At 37.1% G+C, this 14,962-nt stretch overlaps 1 protein-coding gene across 1 annotated transcript in view; it reads left to right on the top strand.

The window, feature by feature from the left end:
- The window catches only part of UTRN (utrophin), a 352,138-nt gene that overhangs the window by 118,172 nt on the left and 219,004 nt on the right, over positions 1 to 14,962 (top strand). Inside the window, exons 27-38 of the mRNA XM_030446581.1 lie at positions 538 to 717; positions 1,443 to 1,577; positions 2,091 to 2,240; positions 3,596 to 3,757; positions 4,076 to 4,204; positions 4,678 to 4,851; positions 5,458 to 5,613; positions 7,288 to 7,458; positions 9,275 to 9,454; positions 12,742 to 12,870; positions 13,008 to 13,178; positions 13,749 to 13,898. Of these exons, the coding sequence (XP_030302441.1) occupies positions 538 to 717; positions 1,443 to 1,577; positions 2,091 to 2,240; positions 3,596 to 3,757; positions 4,076 to 4,204; positions 4,678 to 4,851; positions 5,458 to 5,613; positions 7,288 to 7,458; positions 9,275 to 9,454; positions 12,742 to 12,870; positions 13,008 to 13,178; positions 13,749 to 13,898 (1,887 nt within the window). The remainder of the gene's footprint in view (positions 1 to 537; positions 718 to 1,442; positions 1,578 to 2,090; positions 2,241 to 3,595; positions 3,758 to 4,075; positions 4,205 to 4,677; positions 4,852 to 5,457; positions 5,614 to 7,287; positions 7,459 to 9,274; positions 9,455 to 12,741; positions 12,871 to 13,007; positions 13,179 to 13,748; positions 13,899 to 14,962) is intronic.

The following is a 14,962-nucleotide window of genomic DNA, read 5'->3' as shown; positions in this document are numbered from 1 at the left end:
CCAGGGTAATTACGTCACCTTTCCTGGATAACTTTGAGAGATAGTTACTGAGCTTTATGACTCATAACTTCTTTAAATTGACCCTACTGTTTCCTCCTTGATATGTTTGTTTTCAGCAAACCTTTTTTTACTTCTGATTCATGTCTCATTTTCAAATCTGTGTGTTAGCATACAAATAGCATTGAAATTTAATCTTTTTTGCTTTGAGTCATGGATTTTTAAAAGAGTAAATGGTAAATGGGCTGGGAACTGCAGCGGGAGTGGATCAAGGGTTGGACTTGATGATCTCTGAGGTCCCTTCCAACCCAGCCAATTCTATGATTCTATGATTCTATGTTCAGCAGAATAGAGTTTTTCAATGCTTACTAACGTCATTTGAATTCCCTGAAATTTAGTGCCATGTTTTGTTGTGTTCAGATACAAGAATACTTTAGAAGCATCGATTTCAAGGTTAAACTGCTGTCCTTTGGTTTGAGTAGCAAATAGCTGACCATCTGGGAATTAAGGGCTGACCATGTAGCATATTTCTTTGGGCAGAGAGCGAAGGAGGATGTGTTGCAGAAAGAGGTGCGGGTGAAGATACTTAAAGACAACATCAAGATGTTGGCAGCCAAAGTGCCATCCAGTGGTCAGGATCTGGTGACCGAGCTGAATGTTGTGCTGGAGAACTACCAGCTGCTGTGCAATAGGATCCGGGGGAAATGCCACACTTTGGAGGTAAGAATGATAGTCTTCAGCTTAGTAAAACCAAGGCAGGTGGCACAAGAAGCATGGAGAACATGGAAAATGTCCATTTTTGTCAGTGAATGCAATAGCTTCAGCATAGATGCATTTTGCTGTGGCTCCTTTTCAAGATTACTTTCTCTTGAGGTGATGTTGCTGTAATCCATGTAACACCATCTAATTTTGCTTTCATCTTATTATTGTTTATTTTATTTGTTATTTATTTTATACTGTATTGTTATCAACACAATAAGTAACCAAATAAGTTACCTTATAAGGCAAATGAATATCCTTTTCTCACTGCTCTTATTTATGTCTAGCTTCCAAAATGACAGAAAGAAACTCAGAAATTAAAGGTTGAAATATGATAATTAGAACAGATTGACTATAGTTTGGGGCAGGTTGTGTAGGTCTTTTTCAAGAGAAGTGGATGCATTTTGTTATATTCCAAAGTCGTTAGAAGAATCTGAATGTCAGTGATAATTTTAGCATGAGCTTAGAGACTTCTATGAGTAATTTATTTTTCTTTTTGTCTTGCTGCTATATTTGCAGGTTTTCTGGTCTAGAGTTTAGCATGCCATGGCATGTTTTTGCATATCTTTTACTTGCCTATTTTAGGTGAATATTGGAGAAGCTTAATTTTTTTTGAAGCTGTTCATAGGGTACATGAGCTATGCCTGGCATTCGAAGCTAATTTATGCTTTTTCTGTTGCTATTAGGAGGTGTGGTCCTGTTGGATTGAGCTGCTTCAGTATCTTGATTTAGAAACAGCTTGGCTAAACAATCTGGAAGAAAGGGTACAAATGACAGAAAATCTGCCTGATAAATTAGATGCTGTCAATGACGCTCTTGAGGTATTGTAGTCATTCTATTGGACTGTTAACTTCTCAGATGGCTCTGTTTAAAAAAAGCATAAATTTTGAACTTCAGTAGAATACTGAAATATATGTTGGATATTCTGATTCTTCACCTCAAATTAACATATTACTCTGAATCTCAAATAGGTATTTGTAAGGTTCTTCATCAAAAGCTGAGTTTCACTGTGTGTAATTGTGCTGTACTTAGAGCCATGATAAAACTGTATACTGTCTCTTGTCCTGTGCAAATTGATAAATTCCTCCCAGCACCACAGCATGAAATGATATGAACAGGCGAAGGGGAGACATGCTGTGAAGTTTAATTATTTAAAGCAAAATGACCACTACATTTGTCATGCCATCATGGATTGGGACATAACTAATTCATGCTTTTAGAGCACTCTTAAGACATTTGAAGTGTAAAACTTCTATGCATGCAGCCAAATTTCCACTGCTGAAAATGCATTAATATTCAATGTCTTGACCTTTAAAACTTTCTCTGCTAATTAGTCCCTTGAATCAGTCCTGCGTCATCCGGCTGATAATCGAACCCAGATTCGGGAACTTGGGCAGACACTGATTGATGGAGGGATTCTTGATGATATCATCAGCGAAAAACTGGAGGCTTTCAATGCCCGCTATGAGGAATTGAGTCACTTGGTAAGAATTTTGGGGGCAGGGTTGAAGTATGCTGGGTTTTTCAGCTCAGTGGCCTGAAATTATTCCTGTAACACAGCTGAATTCGTACACACAGCACTGCAATACAGAAAAAGAGGAAAAATCTTCAGTTCTGTCAGCCGTTTTAAATTTGGAATAATGCTCTAAGAGCAAGATACTTTATTTATTCTGCTTATTTGGGTAATGATTTTGTTTTGCACACCCTTGTAGTGTGGTATTTTCTCAAGTAATTTTGACAAAAAGTCTCAGAGGGGGGACAGTTCAATAGCTGAGGTTGATATTTCTTTCCTACTGCTACTAATACTGGTGAGCTGCTGACAAACTGTAAACATGAAGAAATGACAATTTTACTCTTTGAAATGTCTGGGAAGAAGTGACGCTGAAATAAGGAATTGAAGGAAAACATTTTTTTCATCCCCCATCTATTGTTATCCCCTTCCTCTTCTCATACGTTTGTCTAATCTTTTGTAGATTTAATAAGTAGAGGAAGAGTAGCTGTATTTCATGTTGCATGTATTAGTAACTTGTGTTCTATATCCTGGATAATACAGGCCTCTGCCAGACTGTAGGATGAGAGGTTTTTTTTCTATTGCTGCCTAATTGTAGTCATAGAGGGAATTTCAGTTCATCCTCATTACAGTGAGCAACATGAATGCAGTGCCCTCAGCTGGGGGCTACGTGCTGTCATTTAAGTTAGCATTCACAATTGTTTTTCCTGTTAGAACAGTATTTTATTGCTGTGTAAAAACTATCTGCTTTGGCAGCAGAAGCACTTACACACTGGGCTCTTGACAACTTTCCATGCCTGTGTGTGTACAGACTCATCCACTGGTCTGTGCATGTGTTGATTGTGGGAAAACTGCATTCCTATGCAAGCGGTGACATTTCAGATGAACTTAATTTTGCTGTTGAAAGGAGAGGTGATGGAGGGAAAGGAACTATGAACCTCTTTTAACGCTGCAACAGGGTTTAGTGTTTTAAAAGTTAGTATGCAAGTTTACACATCAAACAACTATGTTACAAATTTCTGATTCCTATTGTCTGGCTAGCTTTTGAAGCTCATATGTTTTTGACAGAATACTTTCTTCCTGAGCTGAGACACCTGTTTTCACTATCCAGCATATATCTATCAGCAGAACTCTCCTATGCTACTGTTTGGTAGTTACCTAGGCTAGTCATGGCAGGCTTCAGAATGTTCTGCCTTCAGAGGGTTACTTTTGCTCTTTTAGGCAGATCTTCTGACATACAATTTTTTGGGGTCTTGTCCACCTTATTTTGAGAAAGTTTAACATAATTTGAATTGATTGTGCTCCATCTTGTCTTTCTGTCCCACTCAGGCAGTGAGCCGGCAGATAGCCTTGGAACAGCAGCTTCAGACCATGAGAGAAACTGACCACATGTTACAGGTCTTGCAGGAAAACTTGACAGAGCTGGACAGACAGCTGACATCTTATCTGACTGATAGGGTAGATGCCTTCCAGATGCCCCAGGAAGCTCAGGTATAGCTTTTCACTACAAAACATTTTTTAAATAACTCATGACGGTGCTCAGCCTCAACTTAGTATTTAATGAAGGCTTCATTTCAGACCTGTGCTGATTACTGGATGTTTTCCTGTTTTAAGGTTTTATTGAATAACAATCTTAACCACTTTCAATTCAACAAGCTGTAATCAGAGCCAGAATACTTAAACCTGGTAGTGTTTAACGTTTACAGGATATATTTTTTTCTGGTGTGTAGTACATGGTAAGCAAGTTCTTCTTCCAATCTCTGCAAGTAATTCTGTAACTTTTTTTTTCCTGTTTCTATGACATGACAGAAAATTCAAGCTGAGATTGCAGCTCATGAATCCACCTTAGAGGAGCTCAGGAAAAGTTCTCGCACTTTCCCTCCTGCTTCTCCTGAATGCAGGTCTTCCCGTGGTGGAACTCAGCTGGATGCTTTGCAGGTAAAAATGAGACACACTAAGAACTAAATGTGAAAATCTTCCAGTTTTCAATTACACACTGGCTGTTGTCAGCCTGTAAATTGCTTGGTGCAGCCAACTGAACCTGAGAAGTAAACAATATGTGCTTTTACATGCTTTCCTTAGGAAACAAGCATCACTAAATGAATTTAATAAGGAAGCTTAAATTTCATAAGTATCAAGGGATAAATTATGAGAGTCGAGTAGTCTTTGTATTTTAGTAGAATGGACCTTTTGAATGTGTGTGATTTGGAACTGAAGTTTTCTTGCATCTCAGATGGAGACTGGGAATAGGTGATGGAATCTGGCCTAGCAAATCGTGTTGCCATGTATACTCATTCATGGTGGCATGAGAAGTGAGTTAAAATCTGTGGGATGATATGCTTTAAATATTATTTTTTGAAGTGCAGATATTAATTTAAACCAATCTTTTGATGTCATACTCATTAAACCAGAGAAAACTCCGTGAAGTATCTACAAAGTATCAGCTTTTCCAAAAACCAGCCAACTTTGAGCAGCGCATGTTGGATTGCAAGCGGGTGTTGGATGATGTAAAAGGAGAACTTCACGTCTTGGACGTGAAGGATACTGATCCAGATGTAATCCAAGCTCATCTGGACAAGTGCATGGTAAGCATGCAATGCTCTTAACTCATGCTTAGGGGTGTTCCTATCTTGTGTGATTCTTACTGCCTAAACTTCCTCCTGAGGAAATTTTTACTTCAAATTCTGACAGCAGTATTACAACTTCTTGCAAAATGCCTACAGAACAATTGATAACTAAAAGCCTTGAATGCTTTGGGTGAGAACGTGGGTATAAAAGTAGTGAGTTGTGGATCACAGATAGGGTGAACATCTGAGTTTATAAAAACTCACTTCCCTGTGTCATCCTCGTGTTACAGAACAGCATCACCAAGTTTACTTGGTTCTTAGCATTTGAATGACACTGATACTGTACCTAAGATCAAGTAGAGATCATGATGTTAGCCTTGATATATCTGGTGATGTTAAAGAGTAGTCACTGTTAAGTTAATGGAACATTTTTTCTGAGGGATGAAAATTAAAACTAGAACAAAATAGGGAACATCAGGAGTTTGAAATCATCTTGGCAGACATTGGTCTTGATAAATAGCTCAGAGTTTAAGTGTGATCTGAGACTCTGGGGTCCCCAAGTGAAGCAAAGTCTGAAAATCTGCGTTACAAATTGATCACCAATGTACTTATTTGTGTTTTTAGAAACTCTATAAGACCCTCAGTGAGGTGAAATTGGAAGTTGAAACTGTCATCAAGACAGGAAGGCAAATTGTACAGAAGCAACAGACAGATAATCCCAAAGGGATGGATGAACAACTGACAGCGCTGAAATTTCTTTATAATGATTTGGGGGCACAGGTAAGAGAACCAAATATACATACAAATATTTATCTGCATGTGACTCCCCCCCCACGCTCCCCCACACTTTTTTTTGCTTTAAGTGTCAGATGGTGTTTTTTAAATTTGATTCTGAAGCTGATACTGTATAGCCTAGTTGATACATCCAGGAGTGATGACTGGAGGATTTAAAGATGACACATAACAGTCCTGTAGCTGTGCAAGACCTCTGTGCTAGCAGAGTGTTCCTGAAGGGGAGAAAGTCTTGAATAAAGAGAAGGTTTACAGAGCTTTCATAATTCTGGCAAAGGTTCCCTACTATTTGTTAAATTCTGTGAACAGAGTTATACCTTCTCTTGTCTGTAAACCAGCCAGCAGATAATTTGCTATCAGATTGTCATATGAAGTTTGAATCTATGTATATTTTTTTTAGGAGTTATAGCAATGGTTTCTAATCATAATCTATCTGAAGTGTTGCTCTTGGTATGAAACAGAAAATACCAGCAAAACCTTATTTCCCATCAACTGCCTTAAGTATTGAGTAATTTTCTTAATAATTGAATAATTATACAAAAGAAGTGTCTAACTATTCTTCAACATTGAGCATTATCGATCCCAGAAGCAGGCACCAACTGAGAAACAGTTAATTTCAGCAAGTACAGCTACTCAGAGGAGTTGGAGATGAAAGTAAAATTACAAGAAAGAATATTGGTTCTCTTCTGGCTCAAACCAGGACAACCATTTCAGGGGCATGGGGGAAATAGGGGCTTCTTTTGCTACCTAAATTAAAACAGAAGTCCAGCCTGACTAATACCTCTGTTTAGTGTTGTGTGAATGAAGCTCTGGGTGACTGGCCAGATTACACTGGTGGAATATATTGAAATGGGCCCTAGGAAATATTTTACTGTTGGAAAGGAAGTTTATGAAGATGTAGGTTCTAGTGGGACCTGTACATATAACTCAAAGCATGTGGGCAAGAAATTGGGAAAGGATAGAAAGGCATTTATTTGCAGTGTGATGTTATAATTTTGTGTCTGAATTTATTTTTTTGCATTATTTTGAATAAATACATGCAAGCACTAAGCTGACACAGAAGACAGTTTTGGAAATGTCAATTGATTCTTACTGCTGTGGTTAGATTTATTCTCAAGTCTGTGTCAAAGTTTGACCAGATTTAATTGTGTAGCCAGTGTGAAATCAAATCAATGATATGGTGGCAAACATCAAATTTCATATTTGTTTTACTGAGATGTTTTGAAGGGCAGATCAGTTTTTCAGTGAAATTTTTCTTTACAGCTTTCTTCTAGCGGGTTATCAAAATACAAAAAGGAAATATCTTACCTATATGAGTGATTCCATATCCCCTTGAGTTTCAGTTAAAGGAATATAAAAAACAAAGTTTAAATGTCAGTTCGGTCATTACTAGCTATAATAAGGTGGTATGAATTTTTTTTTTTTTTTTTTTAATCTTTAAGTGTATCTTAATTTAAAATTATTTTGGGTTTATATATTCTGCTTTGTATATTGAGATGCAGATGTTTAAAAATTATTTTTTCTTTTCAGGATCCTTCCCTAATGCAAGGCAGTCCTCCGATGCAAAGATTTTATGTATTTGGGTGGATATTTTAGCTGGGAAACCCCTTCTTTTTTGTTGTCTTGTAAAATCGAGTTTTGTTTTCCTCTTTACTTGTGTAGGTGACGGAAGGAAAACAGGACCTTGAAAGAGCATCCCAGTTGGCACGCAAAATGAGGAAAGAGTCTGTCTCTCTGTCAGAGTGGCTTGCTACCACTGAGGCTGAGCTTGTGCAGAAGTCTGCTTCAGAGAGCTTGCTTTCTGATCTGGATTCAGAAATTGCCTGGGCCAAAGTAAGCACATGTTCTAAATAAACATAGAATCGATTTTTAACATTAGGGCACTACTGTGTAGAAGTGGTTGTGAATTTACATCCCTGTAACTGGTTCCTAAATCTACTACATCATTAAGTTTCAGTAGTTTCAGAAGATTGTATTCAGTACCTTACTGAGTCTGATCTACTTCATCTCAGGCAGCTTTACTCAAACTTAAATGGCCAGTTAATTGTTAAAGATATTACTGCATATTCAGTATTGATAGGTATTTAAGTAACTATATGTATCACCAACACAATTCGTAAGTATAATATTCCTAATTATCAGCAAATATAATTTTAGGTCAAATATTTTACTAGTAGAGCAAACTGGGAATGTTCACTGACAATTTTAATGAAAAAGTGGGTTTGTAATTTTTTTATTGAAACAGCTCTATCTTCAAAGTTGTGATTCAGCAAGCAAAAAATCCTCCCATATTTCCTATTTTCTTTCATCTATAAATTGGAAATTTTCATGAGAGCAGGAAGATTTTTTTCAAATCAGTTTGAATAAAGTGTCAATTTTCTCACATAGTAGAAGCTTTTGTATATACTAGTTGGGGTTAGAAACAAGTGTCAGTTGATTCACTTCAGCATTACTGGTCTTTCCAGACATTTTCCTGTCACCTTTTGCTTCTGAAAGAGGTTTGTGTACAATCTTGAAACTTGAAAGTTTACAAAATTAAAAATATCTAATTACAAGCTGTTCTCATACATTGCACTTGGGTTTAGCAATTGTAAGCACTTTACTTCTCCTGTGGTGGTATTCCTAAGATTTCCTTCCAAACAAGCTCCACATCCAGGAGGACAAGCCCTTTATGTTGTCCTTCCTATCTTAAGGTTTTCAAGAAGCAATTTTAAAATGTAGCAACTTCAGTATTTGTTTGTCTCTTTAGATAATTTAATGATAAAACCATAAATTATTTACTTCACAGATAATAAGATGTTCAAGGAGTTCCCAACACTAGTTACGATTAACTGCCTTATTCCACACACTGTACACTGGCATTGAAGAGCTGTCTAAATAATAATAATAATAATAATAACTGGTGACCTTGTGTGGCAAGAGGTGCCCTTTTCCTCATGGAAATCATATACTAATATTCAAGAGATGACATCCTACCTAATTTTTGTCAGTATGCGTTCTTTCTAGGAAGGTGATTTTTAAACATTTTTTTAGGTTTCAAAAATTTATTTAAAATAAGAGATTATTTGGAAAACACATTAGAGTGAAAGATAAATTAACTTATCTATGTATAGGTAATATAACAATGTAGCTTCTATAGTAACAAGTAAATTGAACATCTGCAGTAATGAGTAGTGGTGACTCTCAAAAGCATTAATCCTTGGCCTAGCAGCTTTTCTCATTGTTGCCAACTCTACAAGTATTTTAGTAGGAAAGGATACAGAGAAGTCCAAAGTGTCTCTTAAAAATTGCTTTCTCCATGGTGGTTGACAGTGTAGAGAAGAACTTAACCTATAATGTGGTGTGATGCATTTGTTTTACATGCATAATGAAAACAAACCATGAACATGTTACAAAACAAAAAGGTCTCAAGTTATTCAGGACACTTCTGTGCATTTTGGTTTTGATTCTACCCTGTCTCTCTCTCTTAAAAATAAATAACTAAAATTACTACTTACAAAAAGTGAATATAAACAGAAGGTGATTTCTATTTGGCTTGATTCTTCTCAAATGAAGATCATCTATGATATTCTGTTTCCTATGCAGGTAGAAATCTGGGTTCCTTGCCCTTGGTAGCAATGTGTAATGTTAATGATTTGTCTTGTTTTAGAATGTCCTGAGGGAGTTGGAGAGGAGGAAAGCTGATCTGAAGAGTATCACTGAAAGCTGCACCACACTCCAGGCTCTGGTAGAAGGGAGTGAGACTTCCCTGGAGGAGAAGTTGTGTGTTCTCAATGCTGGATGGAGCAGAGTTCGGACCTGGACGGAAGACTGGTGTAACACTTTGTTGGTAAGCTGCAGGGGTGACAAACGTTCAGGGGGACCTCCCTCTGTGCTCTTGGGGCACTTACAATTTTTACTTGTCTTGCTTCTCTGATGAGCAGCTTTTGTAGTGTCTCATGGCCTTAAAATGCAGAATGGAGAATCTGGTTATTCTGTAGATGGAGAGGCATGTCATGAATTTATATGAGGCAAAGTGCTTTAGATGTTCTGGTAGGCGCTGGTGCTTGGTAGTAGTGGCTATTGCTCAGTGAGTAGGAGATGAAGATGCAGAATCTGGATTTGAGTACAATGAAAATATGGGAATATCCCAGTCAATCAGCTAATTTGATGGAGTGGGAATAAATGGCTTAGTTGTAGAGAATGAAACTTTAGGTTTAACTTTTTTTTTTATTGTCTTTCTATATCTCATAGTGTAAGTGCTAAGACTCATATCTGGGCTCTTACTTTGCTTAGAGTTTGTGATGTCATTTCCTTTTTTCTGTAGAAAAGAGATATCCTTAGTGAATACTTTTAGCACATCTGTTGATTTAATTTCCATCTCCCTGCCCCCTGACTTATGTGCCATCTCATTACATTTTTATATTTTGTCCTTCTTTACAAATTAGTCTCCTTGTATCTTTTCTCTCAATGTTCTATCACTTTTTCTTTTGCAATACCAGTAGTGCTTGCTTTTTTATGTCCAGTTGTTATTTAGCTCTTAATACAATTCTTGTTACACTCATGCATATAAGTAACTTTCTAAACTATCTTGAAAAGGAGCATCTACCATCACACACAGACTGAGTGGGTTATGGGGCATACAAGCATTCATAAAACTGCTAATGAGTTTACTTACTAACTGGTAGTAGCTGATTCTGCCACATTAAAGTGAGGGGAAAAAACCCACCAGGTTATAGAAGTGCTGTTTGTTTCACAACACGTTAGTTACAGCACAGCAGTTGGATTTTGTGTTTCCTATGTGACTGTCTATAAACTCATTAATTTATTAATATACATAGAAACCCAAAGGAACTATGGATTGGTTCCAAAAGAAGGATTAGTTTCCATGATGCTGCTCTCTGTGCTGCACTTCATTCATTCTGAAAGAAACCTCATTCAGCCTCCAGTATGAGCAGAGTGGGTTTGTGTTCGATTTTCTCTGAGACTCAGATAATGGCTGTTTAATGGACAATTGATAAATTTCTAGTGATGTTCAGTGAAGCATTTGGTGTCCTCTGTCAACCCAGTGCTCTTTCAGGCAACCTTTAAGTACAAGTGTCTAAGAATATGCCAACTTAAGGTTGAGGCCAACAGCATCTGTTTGGCTGATTAAATGGAGCCTGTTATACAGCCTAAAGTTGCAAATTTTTTTTGCTAAACAGAAATGAAACAGTCCACAGTTGATGGTGTGGACACCACATCAGACTGGTGTTTTCCTGTGTTACTCAGCTAATGGTGTCAATCCACCTTCAGAAACCTCTAATAATGGGCTGAAAGTGTGGGAACTTGTATGAATAGCTAGATGGTGAGCCCTGTGCATCCTGTCCAGTGCCTGTCACATGTTATACTGTTTGTTTCATAATCCAAGGATATCCATGGTAGCAGTCAGGTGCTTTATGCTTATTTGAAAATACTGTTAGGATGACCCAGAACTAAACTTTCTAAACTATACTCATCTGGTGATGAGTATTGTCATTGTGCTGACTTTAAATTAAATTTTCTTTCATTTGGTGAAAATACATATTTCTTGATGCTGAGAGAGCAATCATAGGCCTTCCCTCTCCTTCCTCCTGTCTCTGTTTTGTTAGTGTGAAAGATAACAGCTTAGCTACCCTTTTTTTGGGTAAGAAGTTGTATTTAGGCAGGATAGTACTTCTCTGAATTGATAGTTTTGCTTTGTTATACATAAAAAAATGTTTCAAGTCTGACACCAGATGTTGAAATTTCTAAATGTATATGAAAGCATCCTTAATTAACGTGTCCACAGTGTGCTGTCTTAAAAGGAAAAAATACTTTAATCAGTAAAATATCAAAATTTAAAATATTGCAACTTTTAGGCTTGGAGGTAATCACCTTATTGAAAGAAAAAAACCACACCAAACTACCCAACCAAGTCTGCACATAATGTGTATTGTTGTATCTGCCAGTGATACAGTGACACTGGAAAAATTGTGGGTTTTTTTTGTTGACTGAGATGTTGTTCTCTGGCTGTACTGTTGTAATACACTTGTTTGACTATATTTAGTTAGACAAACCACCTGGGCTATTTCCGTTTTCCCTTTGACAAATTAGGAACAAAACTATTGAAAGGTCTCAAATGAAAATTGTGAATACTTACTGATCTTTCGAGGTCCCTTCCAACCCCTAGGATTCTGTGATTCTGTGTGATTCTGTGAAGGTGAAAGTTTAATCTTCAGTGTTCCTTTCCAAGGTGTATCCATAGCACTTAATTCCATTGATCTCCTTTTTACCCATTTTACCCATAGTGGTGTAGTGGTGGTTTCAGCAGGGGAGTGTTTTGGTTTGGGTTTTTTGTTGTTTGTTTTTGTTTGTTTTTGTTTGTTTTGTTTGTTTTTGGTTTTGTTTGGTTTTGTTTGGTTTTGTTTGGTTTTGTTTGGTTTTGTTTGGTTTTGTTTGGGTTTGTTTGGGTTTGTTTGTTTGGGTTTGTTTGTTTGGGTTTGTTTGTTTGGGTTTGTTTGTTTGGGTTTGTTTGTTTGGGTTTGTTTGTTTGGGTTTGGTTGTTGGGTTTGGTTGTTTGGGTTGGTTGTTTGGGTTTGGTTGTTTGGGTTTGGTTGTTTGGGTTTGGTTGTTTGGGTTTGGTTGTTTGGTTTTGGTTGTTTGGTTTTGGTTGTTTGGTTTGGTTGTTTGGTTTTGGTTGTTTGGTTTTGGTTGTTTGGTTTTGGTTGTTTGGTTTTGGTTGTTTGGTTTTGGTTGTTTGGTTTTGGTTGTTTGGTTTTGGTTGTTTGGTTTTGGTTGTTTGGTTTTGGTTGTTTGGTTTTGGTTGTTTGGTTTTGGTTGTTTGGTTTTGGTTGTTTGGTTTTGGTTGTTTGGTTTTGGTTGTTTGGTTTTGGTTGTTTGGTTTTGGTTGTTTGGTTTTGGTTGTTTGTTTGGTTTTGGTTGTTTGTTTGGTTTTGGTTGTTTGTTTGGTTTTGGTTGTTTGGTTTTGGTTGTTTTGTGGTTTTTTGTGTGTTTGTATTGTGTTTTGTTTTTGTTTGTTTTTCTTTTTTTTTCTCCTTTTTTGATTTTTGTGTCGGGTCTATATGTGGATTTTTTTTCCTGCTAAGTTTATCACATTGCTACATTGTCTTTTACCAGAATCATCAGAGCCAGCTGGAAATTTTTGATGAAAATGTTGCCCACATAAGTACTTGGTTGTATCAGGCTGAAGCCTTGCTGGATGAAATTGAGAAAAAATCAGCCAGCAAAAAGGAAGAAACTGTGAAGGTAGGAAATGTAGCACTCCATCTGCTTCTGTATTCTAAATGAGGTCAAATGAAGTTTGCTGCTTTTATTTCTTTTTTTTTAAGTATTTTTTTCATTCTTAGGCTAACAATTTGCATTTTCTTTAACTACGTGTTTAGCGTTTGGCATCCGAATTAGATGATGTTAGTCTCCGAGTGGATAATGTCAGGGATCAGGCTATCATCCTCATGAATGGTCGGGGAGTCTCATGCCGGGAACTTGTTGACCCCAAACTGGCAGAACTGAACCGGAACTTTGAGAAGGTCTCTCAGCACATCAAAAGTGCCAAGGTGAGAATGAGGGAGCCCCAAAAATATGCTCAGGGAAAGCCAATGCCAGAATGATGTCAAATAGCTTTCGGGGACAAATCTTATACATAAGAGAAGCAATTCTGTGCTTGAGATCCTCTCTTAAGTATGGATATTAATATGGGAAAGCTGGACAGAGTGATTTTACAGCAACTGCTTTTTTTACCTGAGTAGCAGGTAGCAACTTGAGTTGCAATGGAAAGTTTACAATTAACTGTGTGTTAGAAAAAACATGTATATTGCAAGAAGTATTTATATGAACTACAGAGCAACACCATAAGCTAAAGTAATCAGAGGGTTTTGTTTGTTCTGAGACCAAAATACTCAGGTTGAAATTTGAAGGGTAAGAGCTTGGTAATACCTGTCCAACTCCATGCCCAAGCTAACTCTCTGTTAGATCAAACAGCTCTTGCAGTTTTTTAAATGCTAATATTGGATGGTGCTACAGACAGACTATCATGCCTGTTGTTGTTGGATTGCTAGATGATTAGACTGTGTATGATAGCTCAGAGTAAATTTTCAGCTTGAATTAAGTTTTATTTTAATTTCTAGATGCTTGTTGGACAAGAACGACTTCCTGGCATGTCAGAGCCCTGTGAAGCCAGAGGACCTTTTCCAGACCTGGAAAAATTTGAGACCGACATACAGACTATGTTAAGAGTTGTGGAAAAACATCAGGAGTTGAGTGGAGAAGATGAAACGGTTTGTCAGCAATGACTTCTATTTTCTCCACATGTTATGTTCCTCCTGACTTTGAGGGGGAATTCTGACAACATCTTTTTAAGACACTAGTAGAAAATGAAGGGAATCACTGAGTTTCTGAAAACACTGCACATTTTCCCAAGACTTGTCCCATAGCTGCTGCCTTCTCACTGGTGCATTGAGAGTAACTAGTCATCCACCAACCTCTATTTTCATAATTTTATATAATTCAGATAGTGAATCTTCATTTTCATTTATCTTAGCTCTTCTGCTCAAAGTAGCTGCTTATAAGGAGTCCTTTCTGTAGAAATAATAGCGTGCAAAACTCTGTGTCTGTCTGAACTTTATGTTGAAATGATGAGTTAATGCAACTGAGACTCCTCCTTTGTGTTTGGTAGCTTTGGGCATCTAATCTAGATATTTTTTTGCTTTAAACTGAAAATGTTATGATATATGAATCAGAGTGCATAGGGTCAGGTCAGTGGATGTTTGTGAGATGAGGTATAAACAAGACTGTTGTAATATGGCTCCTAGAAACGAAATAAGAACTTGAACAAAATGTGTCTTTTTCTAGATTTTTATCTAGGCTCTGCTACTCACCCCAATAAATCAGTCATGCTTTTTTTGCTATCTTATCCACAATAGCCTTGTTGGCTACAGAATTGGGTGAAGTCCTGCCAGGCCACTCTGTCTGCCTTCCAGTTGAGCACATGAAATATTATAAACTTAGCTGGAAATCTGAATCTAAGTTTATGAAAAATGGTATATATACTCATGAAAAAGAAATTAAAGACCTTCATGAAAGGGAACCTATTGCTATAGAACCTATGCTTCCCTTTGTGTTCTAAAATTTATTACACTTTTTTTCTTGCAATTTTGCTCTGATTTTGCTTTTTTCAGAGTAAAATTGGAGCTGAAGTCATAGCTCCATTGACTTCAGCAAGAGGATAACTCAAGGAACCAGCAGCCCACTCTTGGTTCATTTTGATTCCTGCAGGGCATCTCTTCATGAAGTTTGTGGAATGACCATGTTTGTAGTGGTGGAGCAGAATCTTCACTTTAAT

The sequence above is a fragment of the Calypte anna genome, chromosome 3 (genome assembly GCF_003957555.1).
Source record: "Calypte anna isolate BGI_N300 chromosome 3, bCalAnn1_v1.p, whole genome shotgun sequence".
In the NCBI taxonomy this organism is placed as follows: Eukaryota; Metazoa; Chordata; class Aves; order Apodiformes; family Trochilidae; genus Calypte; species Calypte anna.
This window is presented reverse-complemented; position numbering and strand designations above follow the sequence as displayed.